This window comes from Dipodomys ordii, unplaced genomic scaffold (assembly GCF_000151885.1).
Source record: "Dipodomys ordii isolate 6190 unplaced genomic scaffold, Dord_2.0 Scaffold28, whole genome shotgun sequence".
NCBI lineage: Eukaryota > Metazoa > Chordata > Mammalia > Rodentia > Heteromyidae > Dipodomys > Dipodomys ordii.
In genome coordinates, this window is record NW_012267244.1 from 10,408,694 (window position 1) to 10,426,879 (window position 18,186).

The following is an 18,186-nucleotide window of genomic DNA, read 5'->3' on the forward strand; positions in this document are numbered from 1 at the left end:
GCTGTCCCTCAGCTCTTCAGCTCAAGGCTAGCGCTCTACCACTTGAGCCACAGTGCCACTTCCGGCTTTTTTTTGGTGCTTATGTGGTGCTGAGAAATCAAACCCAGGGCCTCATGCATGCAAGGCAAGCGCTTTACCACTGGGCCACCTTCCCAGCCCAATGCAGCATTTCTTGAGTAGAATAACATCTAAGACATTTGGGAGCAAACTGTGCCTGTACTAACACAAAGGTGTTTATAAGTGCATGCCCATTGATATGGTAGTCACATGTGCTGATACAAAAAGTATATATGTGTTTGATTTCTTGGTGTGTGTGTGTATGTGTGTGTATGTGTGTTCGCGTGTTCATGCATGCATGTGCTTTAGGCCAATAGGAATGTTTTGTAATATGCAGTATATATACTGTACTAATTTTCTAAAATCCCAAACTTCTAGATTCTAAACCATGTTTGATCCCAAAATAATTTGGATAAAGGATTGTGGACCTGCAGCATATCTTTTTCTTTATTGCTGTCTCTGGCACTAAAAAGTCAGGCTTCAGGCACCAATTATGTAAAATGTTTCCAACAGAGCCCAGATTGAGCTGGGTGTTGGCAGAGCCAAATATCATAGAAGACTTCAGTCCCTGGCTGAAAGGATTAAACTGAAAGATTTGGCGTCATGGAGTTTCTATTAATTCTTGAAAAGCATGCAACTTGCAGAAGAAAAAGCAAATATTAAACACACATAAGTCCAAAGTAAGCTGGACACACCTGACCAAGTAATAAAAACAAGCTTTTTTATATACATATAAAGGGAGAATGGAGCATAATACTGGCCTAGCAAAGACAAAGATAAGGTGGTGATGGTGAGGGAGTGGGGTGCTTGGAATTGAGATTTCAGAGGTGGGCAGCTCTAGGTGATGGTAAAGCCTAGGAGTATGTGGCTAGTTGGGGGTGGGGAGGAAGTTGACGGACTACCAGGAAAATTGCTGCATCATCTATATGGATATTAAAGTTGGGTAGACTGGTGAGGTGGATAGTCAGCTAGCTCTAAACTCATATAGAGTGAGAGGCAGGGATCGGAGGTCTGTAGCTATCAACAGCAGGGAGAGCCAGGGTGCTAGAAAATGTGTAAATGTATCTGGACTTAACCTAGCAGGGCCCAGCAATCAAGAACAAGTTTCTGCAAAGTATTGCATTTATGTATCTGTTTTGGTTTTGCCCATGAACTTGGGTCAATTGAAGGTCCACTCTGAGAATTTAGAATAAAGCTATGTACCAACCTGCCTCAGGGTGCTCCACAGCAGCTTCTGGTGTCCAGGGTCCAGCCTTTACATAGCCCCTCTTCTCCAGTGCAAAGACAAACCCTCCATCTCCAATCACAACTTCTCCTGCATTTAAGCGTTCTAGGATGCCCTAAAATTACAGATGAGGGTGAGAAAGGAGTTTATTTTTAAAGCAATTTTGTATTTGAATGCTTTTGCCAAACATCCTTGAGAAGTATAGTTTCTTTAAAATTCTCAGGAAAAAATACATCAAATATTTTATACACAAATTTATGGCAGAATACTCATAGAGTGGAAATGTGTGTATTCATGTGTATGTGCTGTGTGGGGTGGTGTCTTTCAGAACACATGCATGTATATTCAGGCGGGGGAGGGGGGTGTAACTCAGTGGTAGATCATTTGCCTAGCTTGCCCAGGCCCCTGGTTTGATCCTCAGCATACCTCCTCCACACCTCCAAATGTACATTCTTTTAAATGTTTACATATAAGGTTGTTGTCAACTGTTGTCACTCTAATGAGGAGCTCTCTTTCTCTCTCTCTCCTCCTCTCTTTTTATGTGTTAGGGATAAAACCAGGGCCTTATGCATGCTAGGCAAGTGCTCTACAAGTGAACCATGCCAATCCACAGCCCTGATGTGCATGTTGTTAAATGGCAACTGCTAGTAGTCCTGTTCAATCAATAAACTAGAGGATTAAAGCGGTAATACTCTACACATTTCAAAGATGGAAAGGTCACAAGACACTTGGCACAAACAGAAGGAAGAAGATTCTAACATAGGTGACTAAACCATTTAAAGGACTTTTCTCTCTGGCATTAAAGATCATTTTTCACAGTAGCAGCTTTGCTATCCATCCTGGAGACTGAGATGATTTATGTCCTGCACTACACCAAGAACAGGGAAAAAGATGAGTAAAACATTTATGAAATGGTTTCTAGCCCATTCTCCACACCTAGTCCATTTACAAAACTGCAAGAATCACCCCGACTTTAATGTTTAAGAAATGAATTTTGAATTGATATTTTTAAAGGGCTTTATAGACTAGAAAGTAATTTACTAGCATAACTGAATATTTTTGCAGTTTTGGAGGCTCAGACTTTAAATAAAAGGTACCCTACCTTCAATTTAGGTTGCTGTTTCTGGTTTTATAAATGAGAAATTAAAGCCCAGAGTCCCTGAGTAATTTATACAAAGTCTTCCAGACTCTTTTGTCCTTAAATGCTATCCTAGATTTGATGGTAAATTGAATTGAGGGGGAGAGTGAGATAACCCTGAGAAAACTGTAAACTCTAAAGACGAGTTGGGAATGTATTCACTCTGTCTCATTTATTGCTACTACAAGTGGACAAAAAATTTTAAAAGTAGATATAACAAGGCCTATATAAATGTGTGAGGCATTCATAAGATTGTGTACCCAATTCCTCTTCATTTTCTTAGAATCTCATTGCAATCGTCTTCCCCTTCACAGTTCCATTTCATGCCCTTTGAACAGCAAATGCTCAGAGAGAGGAAACCAGGGGCATTTTTACCTTAGAACAGGAAGCTTAGTGGGGGATAATTCTATTTACTTTTGAAAACCTTTTTATTTTTATTTTTTTGGGTCCAGTCGTGGGGCCTGAACTCTTGGCCTGGGCGCTGTCCCTCAGCTCTTCAGCTCAAGGCTAGTGCTCTACCACTTGAGCCACAGCACCACTTCTGGCTTTTTGCTTTTTGCTTATGTGGTGCTGAGGAATTGAACGGGCCTTAGGCATGCAAGGCAAGTGCTCTACCACTGAGCCACCTTCCCAGCCCTTGAATACCTTTATAATTAAAACATTACCTTTAATTAAAACCTATGGTTGACCATAGGTTATCAAACAAGTACAAAAATACAGAATTGTCCACATGTGATTTTTGAAACCCAAACATTTGGCATGATTACAATGTGTCTAAATGCTTGTCTTAAAACAGCAGCTTTGATCACTGTGACCTAATTAGCAAGAAAAATTATCTATCTATCTACACAAACATTTCTACTAGTGCAGTTATATCCTAAACATAAAACGCATCAGTGAGCTATGACTTTATACCAGCTTTTGTGCTGTTTGGTGGCAGGGTAGGAGGGAAGACTCAATGAACATACTGGAATGTGCTATGAAATGGATACTATTTTGTGAACAAGTATTACATGTGTGGTGTGTGTGTGTGTGTGTGTGTGTGTATGTGTGTGTGTGTATCAGTCCATATGTGTGTATCAGAACATATGGCAAATGTGATGAGCATGGTTCTTTGTGTTACTAGTTGTTTATAATGAATTTGTATTAGCTCTGCAACATATTTGATACTCATATATGCAAACAAATTACTGTCCACATTTTATCACTGATGGGGGAATGAGGGTAACACTATTCTATTGGAGACCCCTGTTGCTTAGATGATTCTTTAGAGACCATTCTTTAATCATGGTGAAAAATTTGAATTTGCATCTTGAGGGAAAGGATTAGAATCCATGGCTATATGAACAGGGCCAGACCAAGAAAAACAATTAATTGAATCTCTGTAGGGATTCTAGTCCACATGGGCTATTCACTTAGTAAATGTGTGGGGGCTGGAAGTACTTCTCAATCTATTTCAACTGATAACAGCCTGTAATTTGTCATTTCATCATCAGGGTATGGCCTTGGAAATATTTAATCGAATTCACCTTTTTTTCCTGTGCAGAGGACCTTTTGATTTGTTGGTGGTTCCTTTAAAAAGTGGGCAACCCATCAGGGCTCGGCTGCCCTCCTGTGCCTCACAAATCAAGGGTTAACAGCTGGCCTGGACCATTGCTGCCTCTCACTTATCTCCTAGTGCCAGGGGTGTGGCTGGTCGTGGTGGTAGCAAAGGGTCCAAGTACATTTTGTCCCCCCTCCATCCTTCTCTCCCTTCCCACCAGGTATAGGAGATGCTGGTCAGCCCCTCCCGGAAAGGACTGGGAAAAGTAAAGTGATGGGCTTGTTAGCCCGGAGCTAGAACTGCTGGGTTTGGGGTTTAACAATTTTTCACCAGCAGCTTTTCCTCAACAGCTTCAATCATTCTGCCCAGTTCTTCTCAAACTGCTTTTGAAGCTGGTGTGGTGATTTTTTCTCTCTCTCTGTGATTGTTGAAACAAATCGTGGATGAAACCTACCATTACCCCACCAACGTCTGGCCTTGGTGCGGCAGCCGCTGGGGCACAGTGAGAACCAGCCGCGCTTGCTTCTTGGCACAGATGGGAAACGGTCTTATCTGGGTCCTCGCGCTCCTGGAGCCCAGCCCCTACATCCTGCAGGCTACCAACCCGCGCCACTTTCAAGGGCAGGAAATCGGGCCTGGGGGTCTAGAGTAGCATTTCTGAGGAGTAATCTGGTCTTGGGACACTGGACTTGGGAGGAATCTTAGAGCTTGGAGGCCCCTTCGAGATGCCTTTGGGCACAGGCGGCTAGGATCACAGGGCTTACTCTGGTCCAGAGCGCAGCTGGGGATGGAGAGGCGGGAGAGGAACTCCAGGGGCACGCCCTGCCTGCACGTGGGGTGAGGAGTGAGGGCTTTGAAGTCTGTGGCGCCCCCAGAAGGACGCTCTGGGTTGAGACCGGCGGGGAGGAGGTCGCTTGGTCTGCAGCCAGGCTGCGGGGGGCCTTTCCGCACTCCCTGAGGAGGTTAGCACCCGGCTGGCAAGTGGGACCCAGAGCACCCTCGCGCTCCCAGAACACTCACCTTCTTGGATTTTTTCCCAACGGGTGCCATCTTCGTGATGTGGGACAGGCACTCAGCAGCCGTGGACCCAGCAGGCGAGCCTTTCCTCTGGTAAAGCTGGTGCTACAGCAGCCCCAGCCTGCCTCGCCCCTTTATACTGCCTGGCTCGTTTGGGGGGTGGGTTTCCAGCCCAGGCTTGGTCCAACACGAGCCTCGGGCATGGACCCGCCTACCAGCCTGTGATTCCAGCCCGGTGATCATTAGGAAGCTACCCGCTGAGGATATGTGGAGATTGTTTTCCCAAGTGGGTGGGAACACCGCCCAAGAAGATAACAGAGGAAAAAAAAGAAATTGGCATTTGCTCGCTGATCTATGCACTGTTCCCTGTTGGCCCAGTGCAGGGCCCCGACCTTGATCTAGTGCTCTCTTGGCCAGGAGCATGTACCTTTACCTAAGAAAGCCACCAGAGGAGCCCCCTAAGCTTTCCATTCAATACTCAAATATTTGCCCAAAGCCAGGGACTCGATATTAGTGAGAGAGGAAGAACTCATTTCAGCCTGAAGTGTGAACTGAGTGACAGACATCCATGTGAACTTAACTATGGCATTTATAGAAGAAGTCAATGCTAACCCTGAAATTACGGAAATTTCCAAATGATTTCTACCTTATATGAAAACATGCATTGCAATGTCTAGTAATACAGTAACATACTGAGAATATTCTTTGCAGTATTTAAAAAGGACAAACCAATTGTTATTTATATAAGAAAAATGGAAATGTGTTTTGAAGACCTCAAAATTCAGCATGAACACTTTGTATATGCAAATGTATAGATCTTAGAAACGAAATGAAATGAAAATGTTAACAGTAGCTATCTGTTGGTGGTAGAATTAGTGCTTGTTATTCTCTATGTTTTATAGTATTTCCCAAATTTAAAAAAAAAATTTTTTGTCTGTGGTGGGGGTCTGAATTCTGGGCCTGGGCAGTGCCCCTCAGCTCTTCAGCTCAAGGCTAGCATTTACCACTTGAGCCACAGCGCCACTTCTGGCTTTTTCTGCTTATGTGGTGCTGAGGAATCGAACCCAGAGTCTCATTCATGCAAGACAAGCACTCTACCACTGAGCCACCTTCCCAGCTCCATCCCAAAATATTTTTAATGTTCTTTTTTTTTTTATAGTACTGTGGGTTGTACTCAGGGTCTCATGCTTACTCCTTTACTGCTCTACGACACTTGAGCACACTTACAGTCGTACTTAAAAAACAACAACAACAACAAAAAACAGTTAAAATGTTTTTTCTCAATACTGATTTTTATGGTATTTTATTACCTTACACTAGTTGTATAAGGAGGTTTTCATTGTGACTTTTCCATATATGCATACAAGCTATCTAGATCAAACTCACTCCCTCTATGGCTAGCTACCTCCTACCTCTTTTCCTCCTTGGACCATATAACACCCTCAGTCACTTTCTCCATAGCCCACCATCTCCCTGCTATTATTCTAGCCCCTTCCCAACAGACCCTGTTTTACTTTATTGTTATTCTTTTTTATTTAGTGTGTATCACTGTACCAAGGAGTTTGACCATGTTTTTCCGACATGCACATATTATGTTTTTCTCAGAATTAATCTTCTCTATTGCAATGGTTGTCAGTCAACAAAGGGTGACAGCAGGCATTATCCATTTTCCACTTTGTCCAAAGGCAGTATAACTTTGAAGAGATTTTAAGCTAGTAGCATTAATTTTAAAAATGAATTATTAAGCTGGGTGGGTGTGGTGGCACACATTAAAATTTCAGAGGCTGAGGTAAGAAAATCAAGTTTGAGGCCAGCTCAGATGGCATAAGCTCTGTTAATATAGTTTTTAATAGATATTGATATAACCACATGGCAAAAAAATTAAAAACTTTACAAATCTTTGTTTTTTTGGGGGGGGGTCCAGTCGTGGGGCCTGAACTCTAGGCCTGGGCGCTGTCCCTCAGCTCTTCAGCTCAAGGCTAGCACTCTACCACTTGAGCCACAGTGCCACTTCTGGCTTTTTTTTTTTTGCTTATGTGGTGCTGAGGAATCGAACCCAGGGCCTCAGGCATGCAAGGCAAGCGCTCTACCACTGAGCCACCTTCCCAGCCCCAAACCTTACAAATCTTTCGCCAGTTGTTTTTACCCATTCCAGCTACTTCAGTTTGAGTCCCTTTCCTGGAGATAACCACTATTGCTGTTAACTACATTTCCAGAGGCATTCTATGTTTATCTAAGTATATAGATGTGAATAAAAATTGTATTTGAGCCAGACATGGTGAGTAATAACTGTCATCCTAGCTAATAACTGTAACCTGGAGGATGAGTTGGAGGATTGTGATTCAAGGCCAACCCTGACCACCTTTGCCCCCTCATAAAAAAAGTACATGAGACTCCATTTAGTTAAGAAAAAGCTAGACATGTTGGTGCACACCTGTCATTCTAGCTATGTAGGTAGCATAAATAGGAGGATCATGGTCCAGGACAGTCTTGAGGATAAAAAATAAGTCCCTATGCAAAAAATAAGAGCAAAAATTGGTAGGGGTATACTTAAGTGGTAGAGTACCTCCTTGGGAGGTGCAAGGTCCTGAGTTCAAACTCCAGAAAATTTTTCCAAAAACGATTTATAGCAGGTATTGGGTAGCTTTTGTTATTTTTCTGCTTCACAACTCTCCCTCAACACATTAGGTCCATTAACAAAAAAGGCCAGGTGGCTCATGCCTGTAATCCTAGCTACAGCCCAGGCAGGAAGGTCTGCAAGACTTTTATCTCCAATTAACCACCAGAAAACCAGAAGTGGCACTGTGGTTCAAATGGTAGAGCACCAGCCTTGGGCTGAAGAGCTCAGGGACAGCACCCAGTCCCAGAGTTCAAGCTCCATGACCGACAAGAAAAAAAAAAAACTAACAAAAAAGAATCCATCCACCTTCTAGTTCTTTCTTTCTTCTTTCTTCCTTCCTTCCTTCCTTTCTTTCTTTTTTTTGGGGGGGGTCCAGTCGTGGGGCCTAAACTCTGGGCCAGGGCGCTGTCCCTCAGCTCTTCAGCTCAAGGCTAGCACTCTACCACTTGAGCCACAGCGCCACTTCGAGTTTTTTTCTTTTTGCTTATGCGGTGCTGAGGAATCGAACCCAGGGCCTCAGGCATGCAAGGCAAGCGCTCTACCACTGAGCCACCTTCCCAGCCCCTGACCTTCTATTTCTATCATAGATGATAATGACTATGTTGAAGTGCTTATTGAATGCCAGGCATTAAGCATACCTTTTGGCATTAAGCATACATTTTCTACACATAGAAGGTTAATTCCTCTACTTTTTTACTCAAGAGTCATGAAGGCAGGCAAGTAGGAAGGTTATCAGCAAGATCTCTTGTTCTTTTGTCAGGATCCCAAAGAACCAAGTCCGCTTGGCTACCACTTAGAAAACAAGTTCTGTAAGAAGCTGTTCTTGGGAGGCTGCCCATGGTCTTTGAGCTCTGCTGGAGCAGCAAGATGAGGGAGATAACTACCATTGAATTCCTCTACCTTGTGCAAAGATGTTCAGAGTTCAAAATAAATCCTGACAGGGAAGAGGAGGGTTAGAGGTGGACAACCACCCCACTTGAGTTTCATAACCTCAAAAGAGTTTATTCTGTGTCTAGCTCCTGTTTTCCTGTACTTATAACCTGAGAAATATTTATTAAGCACCATTGAACAAATATTTATCAAGCATTACTCTTGGGCTGGAATGGATTCTCTCTCTCTCTCTCTCTTTCTCTTTCCCTCTCTCACTTTCTCTCTCTGTACTTCTTTTAATGGGGAGGTAGATACCATCTCATAAAAGTGGTTAAAACATCTCTTTGATCAATAGATTGTAGGGAAAATATCAAGACTTTTTCTTTTTTATTCAGTTAGCATCTCCTTTAATACTTGATTTTAGCCAAAAGCTTGAGAAGTGATGGCATCGCTCTTAAAATAAAACTGAGATTTAGTATTATAGGAAGGGATAGGGGAAACACTAGGACTCCTAGGCATGGGTGGGAACTTCCTAAGTAAAAATCCAAAATCACAACAAATCAAAGAAAGACTGGATAAATGGGATTGCATCAAACTGAAGAGTTTCTGCGTAGCAAACAACATTGCTAGCAAGATAAATAGAAAGCCCACAGGATGGGAGAAGATTTTTACTGTGCACCACACAAGGGCCTCATATCAAAAATATGCTTAGAGCTCAAAAAATTAAACCTTCCAAAAACAAACCCTGAAAGAAACAACAACCCAATTAATAAATTGGCTAAAGACTTGAAGAGAAACTTCTCAGAAGAAGAATGGCCAATAGACACAGGAAGAAATGTTCAACATTTCTAGCCATAAAAGAAATACAAATCAGGGGCTGGGAAGGTGGCTCAGTGGTAGAGCGCTTGCCTTGCATGCCTGAGGCCCTGGATTTGATTCCTCAGCACCACATAAGCAAAAAGAAAAAAGTCAGAAGTGGCACTGTGGCTCAATTGGTAGAGCACTAGCCTTGAGCTGAAGAGCCCAGGCCCAGAGTTCAGGCCCCATGACCGGACCCTCTCTCCCCCCCCAAAAAAAAGAAATACAAATCAAAACAACATTGAGATACCTTCTCACCCCAGTTAGAATAGCCAGTTTCAATAAAACTAATAATAATAGGTACCAGCTGAGGTGTAGCCAAAAGGGAATGCTACTACACTGTTAGTAGAAATGTAAACTTGTTCAACAACTCTGGAAAGCAGTATGGGGGTTCCTCAAAGACTAAACATAGAGCTTTCCAATGACCCAGCAATTCGACTCCTGGAATACTCAATAGACACAATCAAGGTCACTACCAGCACAACCATGTTCATTGCTGCATTGTTTACCATGGCCAACATATGGAATTGACCCAGATGTCCTTCAGTGGATGAATGGATCAAGGAAACATGTTATGTATATGTAATATATATGTAATTCTGTGCTTCCATCAGAAAGAATGGCATTGTTCCATTCATAAGGAAATGGAAAGACTTGGAAAAAATTATATTAAGCAAAGTAAGCCAGACAACCCCAAAACACAGGTTGCATGGTTTCCTTACTTGTAGTAATTAGAATGAGCCTATAAATCTACAAGTAAAAACAATGTATGGTAAAAAGCAAAATCACACTTGGACATGATAAATTAAACAGGACCAAATATTCAGTGAGACTAAAGGAGGATATTCTTAGGAGAGGATCACAAAGGCTCAATAGATAAGTGCATATGTTCATATAAAATGATGTTTATTGGGGCTAGGAAGGTGGCTCAGTGGTAGAGTGCTTGCCTTGCACTCGATTCCTCAGCACCACATAAGCAAAAAAAGAAAAAAGCCAGAAGTGGTAATGTGGCTCAAGTGGTAGAGGGCTAGCCTTGAGCTGAAGTGCTGAGGTTCAATGCCCAAGCCCAGAGTTCAGGCCCCACGAGGAGACCCAGGAAAAAAAAAATGATGTTTATTGAAATGAACTCCAAGAAGGGAAAATGAGTTTTTAAAATTATTTTGCCTTTTGTTTTTTTCTCCTTTGTTGCTAATTTTGATTTCTGTACCTTTTTGCATGTATGTTTATCTGTTTGGGGAGGATAAAGGGTAGCACAGAAATGGTGGGAGCCGGGCGCTGGTGGCTCATGCCTGTAATCCTAGCTACTCAGGAGGCTGAGATCTGAGGATCGCGGTTCAGAGCCAGCCCAGGCAGGAGAGACTGTGAGACTCCTATCTCCAAGAAACCACCAGAAAACCGGAAGTGGCGCTGTAACTCAAGTGGTAGAGTGCTCACCTTGAGCTGAAGAGCTGAGGGACAGTGCCCAGGCCCAGAGTTCAAGCCCCACGACCGACCAAAAAAAAAAAAAAAAAGAAAGAAATGGTGGGGACAGGGCTGGGAAGGTGGCTCAGTGGTAAAGTGCTTGCCTTGCATGCATGAGGCTCTGGGTTCAATTCCTCAGCACCACATAAGCAGAAAAAGCAGGAAGTGGCGCTGTGGCTCAAGTGGTAGAGCTCTAGCCTTGAGCTGAAGAGCTGAGGGAGAGGGACAGTGCCCAGGCCCAGAGTTCAGGCCCCACAACCGACAAAAAATAAATAAATAAATAAATAAAAAGAAAAAGAAAAAAGAAAGAAATGGTGGGACAAAGGATGAACTAATTCAGCAGCAATACTCACTAGACACTGTGTTGAAAAAAAACTAACTTGTGGGGGGAGGGGAGTTGAGAGGGAAAAAGGGAAGAAAATGAGGGAAGAGGTGTCACGTTCAAAAAGAAATGTACTTATTACCTGACTTATGTAAATGTACTATGTACATCACTTTTATAATAAAAATAAATTTAAAAAACTGAGATTTTGGAGTTTAGCTCACTGGTGGCATGCTTGCCTACCATGCACAAGACCCTGGATTTGACCTTCAGTATTATGTGAATAAATGCACACACAATAAATAGCCAATCCCAGATCTTTTTAGATTAAAAATGTGTCATTTAAACCACTGAAATTGTTTGAACACTGTGTTTAATGGTATTTCACGTTTCAGCACTGTAGAACTGTTTACCAACTGTTGACATGGAAATGTATCCGATTTCTATGTTTGCCTTGGTAAAACCACTGTTTGAAATGGAATGTAAACTTAATATGTGCAGGGTTCACTCTACTCTTGTGCTGGGCTGGCTCCCATTCTGATGAGTTATCTTTTCTGGCTCTCATATTTGGTGTTCAGCTTCTACTACAAGAGGGTATTATTTGAGGTCGCTTATACCTGTAATCCTGTAGTCTGAGGATCACAGTTGAAAGTAGGAAAATCCATGAGACTTATTTCTACTTAATACAAAAAAAAGTAGAGGAGTGATACTCTCATTCTCACTCTCTCATATACATATATACATATATATTCATACATGAATGTATATATATTATTGGGGGGAATTTTATATATATAATTAATCCCCCCAATAGTCCCTAAAGTAAAAGTTTCACTGCTTCCCACTGTCATTGACCTCAGGTAATTTTATTACCACTATCCAGGAAATAATCAAGGGCTGGTGGAAGGGAATTTTCTTTGAAAATTCTTACCCAGGGGTAGGTGCAGGGGCTCTCTTCATTTTACCATTTCTGGCAGTTCTTCATTACCTATGTTCTTGGTGAAGGTCACATTCAAACATCAATTCCAACATATCAAACCATATCACATGACTACCCTTGTTAGACATTGGCATTGGTGTCTTCACATGTAAAATTAGAAGCTGGGTGATTCTCATATTTGTCTTTGAAGTTGACTTGGCATAAACTTAGGACATAAAATAGCTTTTTCCTAGAATGCTTCACTTTTCCTTTGTGTAATAAGAACTGTTTTTACACACTTAACAATAAATTTGCACAAGCATTTTTTTGCTTTAAGCTTGTTCAAGGATCAGTATTCAATGAATACTATCTCCATCTTTCTTTTTTTTAAGTTATTGTTTCCTTTTAGGCACTACTAGAGTTTGAACTTAGAGTTTTGTGGTTGTTAGTCTTTTTTTTTTTTAGTAATATGAAATGAGTTTTATTATCATTTACTACTATCATTTACATTATTAGTTTCTTAATTTCATCATTATAAAAAATATATCATTGTCAAGATTCAAGTATTAGTTAAGATTAAATTAGAGGATTGATAAGCAGTATATAAAAAATGCCCTTCCTGCTCTTTCTTTTCCCCCTAAATTTAGGACCAAAAGTAAAGAAAAAATCTTTGGTGCTGAGTTTGCCTAGAGAAGCTTGTGACTTCAGGCAAATGAAATTTAATAAATATTATATCTTCATAGGTAATTTCTTTTTTTTGTATGTTTTTTTATGTAAAAATGCTGTACAGAGCAGTTACTGTTACATGAGCAAGGTAATGAGTACATTTCCTATTGAGCATTGTTGCCCCCTCCTTTTGTTTTTTCCTTACCATCCCTTTCCTCCCACATCCACAACTACACCCCTCCCACCAAAGTTGTAAAGTTCGGGCTGGGAAGGTGGCTCAGTGGTAGAGCACTTGTCTTGCATGCCTGAGGCCCTGGGTTCGATTCCTTAGCACCACATAAGCAAAAAGAAAAAAGCCAGAAGTGGTGCTATGGCTCAAGTGGTAGAGCGCTAGCCTTGAGCTGAAGAGCTGAGGGATAGCGCCCAGGCCCAGAGTTCTGGCCCCAGGACTGGACCAAAAAACAAACAAACAAAGTTGTAAAGTTCATTTTCAACATAGTGTCTTGTATATCTCATTGTTACAATGAGTTAACCTGTATCCCTATTTAGACATTTTGTTTTTTCCCTTCCCCTTCCGGAATTACAGAAGTGTATATACAAGATGCAGGGCACTGACATCAAATATAGTGAAAACAGGGGTTATACCATGGGGGAGGAACATACAAAAAAACAAAAATAATCACATGGTACATTAAAGTACATTAGAAACAATAGCAAGCAAGAAAAAAAATGTATCCCTGTCTTGGAGTTCATTTCTTTTAACATCATCTTATATGGTCATAGGTACATAGGTTTTGACCTTTTCTACTTGTCCTATACATGTACTAGTTATGGCAAATAAGGGAAACCATGGGACCTATGTTTCTTTGAGCCTGGCTAACTTCACTTAATATAATTTTTTTCTAAGTCTTTCCATTTCCTAACAAATTGGGCGATGTCATTTTTTCTGATGGAGGCATAGAGTTCAATTGTATGTATGTATGTGTGTGTGTGTGTGTGTGTGTGTGTGTGTGTGTGTGTGTCACATTTTCTTGATCCATTCATCTACCTAGGGGCATCTGGGTTGGTTCCATGTCTTAGCTATGGTAAATAATGCTATGATAAACATAGCTGTGCTGGTAGCCTTAGTATGGCCTTGTTTGGTGGTTAGTCTTATAGACAGCCCAGCACAAGGTCAGGGTGCATCTTACATATAGTAAATTCACATTCCATTTTCAAAAAAAACAGTTGTTAGTTGTAGCTATTTACAACTTGAGCCAAACTCCCATACTTGCTTTTTTTTTTTTTTAGCTTAACAATGTATTTTCTCAATTATTTCATAAAAGTGTACAAGGAACTTTCACCTTTTTTTTAAAGTGACCAAATATTGTGTTGTACTGACATATCAGAATTTATTTAGCTCATCCCTACTTTCCGACAGTAACATTATTTTCATGTTTTGTCCTATTAGACCAAGCTGGAGAGGATAATTTTCCACATATTTTATTTTGAGCAATTGTATAAGTAAACTCAGAAGATAGCTTAAACTTCGCATTATCAGACATTTTTTTTTTTTTTTGTTGGTCGTGAGGCTTGAACTCTGGGCCTGGGCGCTGTCCCTCAGCTCTTCAGCTCAAGGCGAGCGCTCTACCACTTGAGCTACAGCGCCACTTCCGGTTTTCTGGTGGTTTATTGGAGATAGGAGTCTCACGGTCTCTCCTGCCCGGGCTGGCTTTGAACCGCGATCCTCAGATCTCAGCCTCCTGAGTAGCTAGGATTACAGGCGTGAGCCACCAGCGCCCGGCCATTATCAGACATTTTATCTGCTTTCCCATGAGGTCATTATAGCTTAGAACTTAGAACAATCAAAAGTGAGATTTTGAGTCACAGGTTATGAGGGTTTTCAGGCAGAAAAGATTAAATGACCATTCTTTTTTTCCTTCAGATATTTACTAAACCCTACTTTATGCCAGACTTTGTTCTGTGTAGTGAGCAGAAGAGTTGAGATTTCCTGTTGTCTGGTGTTTATATTGTGAGATAGCATGGAAGAGAAGACAGACAATACACAAATAAATAAAGATGCTATAACTATGTTGTATATGTGTGTGTATACACGCTTTGGACAAAAATAAAGTGGAGAAGAGGCTTATCGTGTACTTCAGGCTGGCTTCTAGTTTGTGATCCTGATCCCTGTACTTCCCAAGATTTGGGCTTCTAAGCATGGGCCATCGTACCCAGGAACTATAGGAATTTCCAAATATGTGTTCTCTTATCCAGTTTTAGTTTTATCTTACATTTCTGTGGTACACTTCTCAAAGCTAAGAAACCAACATTGATATGTTTTTTAAGATAAGCAGACTTCTGTGAAAAACTGTAGTCATGTCAGAAAGCTGAATGGTTAAGTGTGGAATCAGAAAATGAACTGGATACATAGAATATTTATAGTTGAAGTAGTGTTCTGTCTTTCCTAGACACAAGCATTTCAAGGATGTGATGAAGAAGCTCTTTGTCTTTTGCTTATTGTTAATTATTTTGTAACCTGGGAATTAGCTACAAAGCATTTCTTCTGGAGGAAAAAAGTGAATAATATTCAAAGGTAAAAATCAGTAACTATTGAATTACATACAAGAGGTAGGATGGACTTATAATTATCAAAAATGTAGTTAAGGTGGATGCCAGTAGTTCATATCTGTAACCCTAGCTGCAGGAGACTGAGACCTGAGGATTGAAGTTTGAGATCAGATAAATCAGAAAAGTCAGTCAGATACCATCTAAATAACCAGCAAAAGCCAGCCATGCTGGAAGTGTGGCTTACATGGTAGGGCGTCAGCTGTGAGCAAAGAAGCTGTAGGAGCATAAGATCCTGAGTTCTTAGTTCATTAGTAGAAGAAAAAAAAAGAATATATGTGTGTGTGTGTGTGTGTGTGTATGTGTGTGTATATGTGTGTATATATGTGTATATATATGTATATATATACATATATATACTACTAAATTTTCTGTATGTGTACTGGGCAGTGCTTAGATGGATAAAAAACAGCATTTGCCACCTGATTTAACTTATTTTGTGCTTTTACTGCTGGCCAACATATTCTCTTTGTGAAAATGTAATACAGTTAATGTGAGTTCAAGTGTTCCTTTTTATAGAAATATATGTGAAACACCAATGTTGTTAAAGACTTGAGTTCAAGTGATCTATTATTCCAAGGAGGTGACAAGAATAAAAACTTTCCTGTTTCAAGGTTTGGAATCTTTATATTAAACCATATTGCTCTATCTATCCATCCATCCATTTACTACAATAGTCTTTCTTTGTTGGAGGAGGGTCTGTTCCAAGTTCCCCAGGGGATGCTGAAAATTGCAGATAGTATGAAACCCTATGGATATACTATGCATTAATGTCTTGTTCCTTCTCCATAATTTCATGGAAAGAAACAAAATTTTTTTTTGGCGAATTCTGAGGCTTGAACTCAGGGCCTGGGCACTGTCCCTGAGTCTCTCTGTGATCAAGGTTAGCACTCTACCACTTGAGCCACAGTGCCACTCCCAGTTTTTTCTCGTTATGAGGAATCGAACCTAGGGCTTCATGCATGCTAGGTAAGCACTCTACCACTAAGCCACATTCCCAGCCTACATTTAATTCTTGCCTCCTCTGATCTGTGACATTTTCTCTCTGTGGTTTTCATGACATTGACAGTGATGAAGAGCACTCATCAGTGCTTGTAAGAATGTTCCTCATCTTAGATTTGCTTGCCTGGGTTGTAGAGTTTTGAAAGGAAAGCTACCAGAGAAAAGAGGTTAGATTTGAGGTTTCATTTCCTTCCTTTTGCATTGTAATTAAGGAAGATCCTGGATATAGATATGAAAGGGGGGAAGTTTGGTTTACTCACTGAATTAAATAGGCAAATGCCAAGGTATAGAATATCTAAATACATGGTACTTTTGTACATTATTTTTCATTCAATAGTGTTCAATAATCATTATGACCCCGGTGAGAACAGGTTTTTTTTTTGGGGGGGGGTCTGGTTGTGGGGCCTGAACTCTGGGCCTGGGCACTGTCCCTCAGCTCTTCAGCTCAAGGCTAGCGCTCTACCACTTGAACCACAGTGCCACTTCCGGCTTTTTTTTTCTTATGTGGTCCTGAGGAATCGAACCCAGGGCCTCAGGAATGCAAGGCAAGCACTCTACCACTGAGCCACCTTCCCAGCCCGAGAACAGGTTTTTGTTGTTGTTGTTTTTTGTTTTTTTTTATTGGTCATGGGACTTGAACTCTGGGCTTGGGCGCTGTCCCTGCACTCTTCAGCTCAAGGCAAATGCTCTACTGCTTGAGCCACAGCACCACTTCTGGTTTTCTAGTTGTTTAGTGGAGATAAGAGTTTCACGGACTTTCCTGCCCAGGCTGGCTTTGAACATGGATCCTCAGATCTCAGCCTCCTGAGTAGCTAGGATTATAGGCATGAGCCACCGGCTGAGAACAGGTTTTCTCTCATTTTTCTTATCTGAAGCTTCAGCATGTTCAAAGGGGATAGAAAAAAATCTTTCCAGAACATAGCAAGCCAAAGTAGGCTTTCTGGATGGATATTTAAGACAATAAGGACTTGGACAGGTTTGACCAAAGAACCATCCTGCCTGATGACTGTTTTGTAGGAGATTTTGAAAAGAATTCTTGGAACAGCAATACAATCATTTAAGCCTTTCAACATGATTTGTTTTTCAACAATGACCTTGAGTAAATTATTGAATTTTTCTGTGTCTCTGTTTTCTCACATCAGCATTAATGGAGTTGAACCAGCAAAGAGATTTTCCTTGGGCTTTTAAAGGCTATATATCCATTTTAGTATTCCACTTGAAAGATAATCTGGAAAAATAAATGGAGCAGGTCAAATAGTTAAATGTGAACACTCTATTTTAAATCACCTCCTGTTGTCATTAAAAATTCTGAAAATTTTAATTGTATTTTCCTTGTCTATTTTTTATTTCAATTGTATTTTCAGCCTGTGACTTGAAATATATTGCGTGTGTATTTATAAAATACACATGTTATATATGTATGTATACTTTGTGCTAAGATTCTAATGTAGTAACATCATAGGGATAAATTTAGTCAATTGAATATTTCCTTTTAAAAAATCCTTTACAAAGCACATACTTTCTAAAGTATGATACTCAAATGTAATAAAATTTCACATAAATCAATATGAAATAAATAGTTCAGTAGAAAAATGTAAATTATATTGGCAAAAATTATTGAATGCTAGTAAATATAATTGAGAAATAACAGAAAAGTTATTAGATACCACTTAATAATATCTCATAAATCTAAAATAGTGAATCAATAGATGAGTAGTATATAAATAAATTACAGTATATATGAATAAAGAAATGTCCTTTATATTCTATATTAAAATATTTCCCAGCAATAAGAATATATGAACTATGTAACCAAAAGTCCTAACACATACTGTTAAATGACAAATCACTTTGCACGTGAATTTCTTTTATTTTTCTTTT

The 18,186-nt window shown here is 40.4% G+C and overlaps 1 protein-coding gene across 1 annotated transcript in view; it reads right to left on the bottom strand.

Moving 5' to 3' along the window:
* Bhmt (betaine--homocysteine S-methyltransferase) overlaps nucleotides 1-5,016 on the bottom strand; it is a 16,359-nt gene extending 11,343 nt beyond the window's left edge. The window contains exons 1-2 of the mRNA XM_013015842.1: nucleotides 4,984-5,016; nucleotides 1,265-1,397 (exon numbers count right to left, since the gene is read on the bottom strand). Coding sequence (XP_012871296.1) covers nucleotides 1,265-1,397; nucleotides 4,984-5,013 — 163 coding nt within the window. The 5' untranslated portion in view covers nucleotides 5,014-5,016. The remainder of the gene's footprint in view (nucleotides 1-1,264; nucleotides 1,398-4,983) is intronic.
* Nucleotides 5,017-18,186: the final 13,170 nt, after the last annotated feature.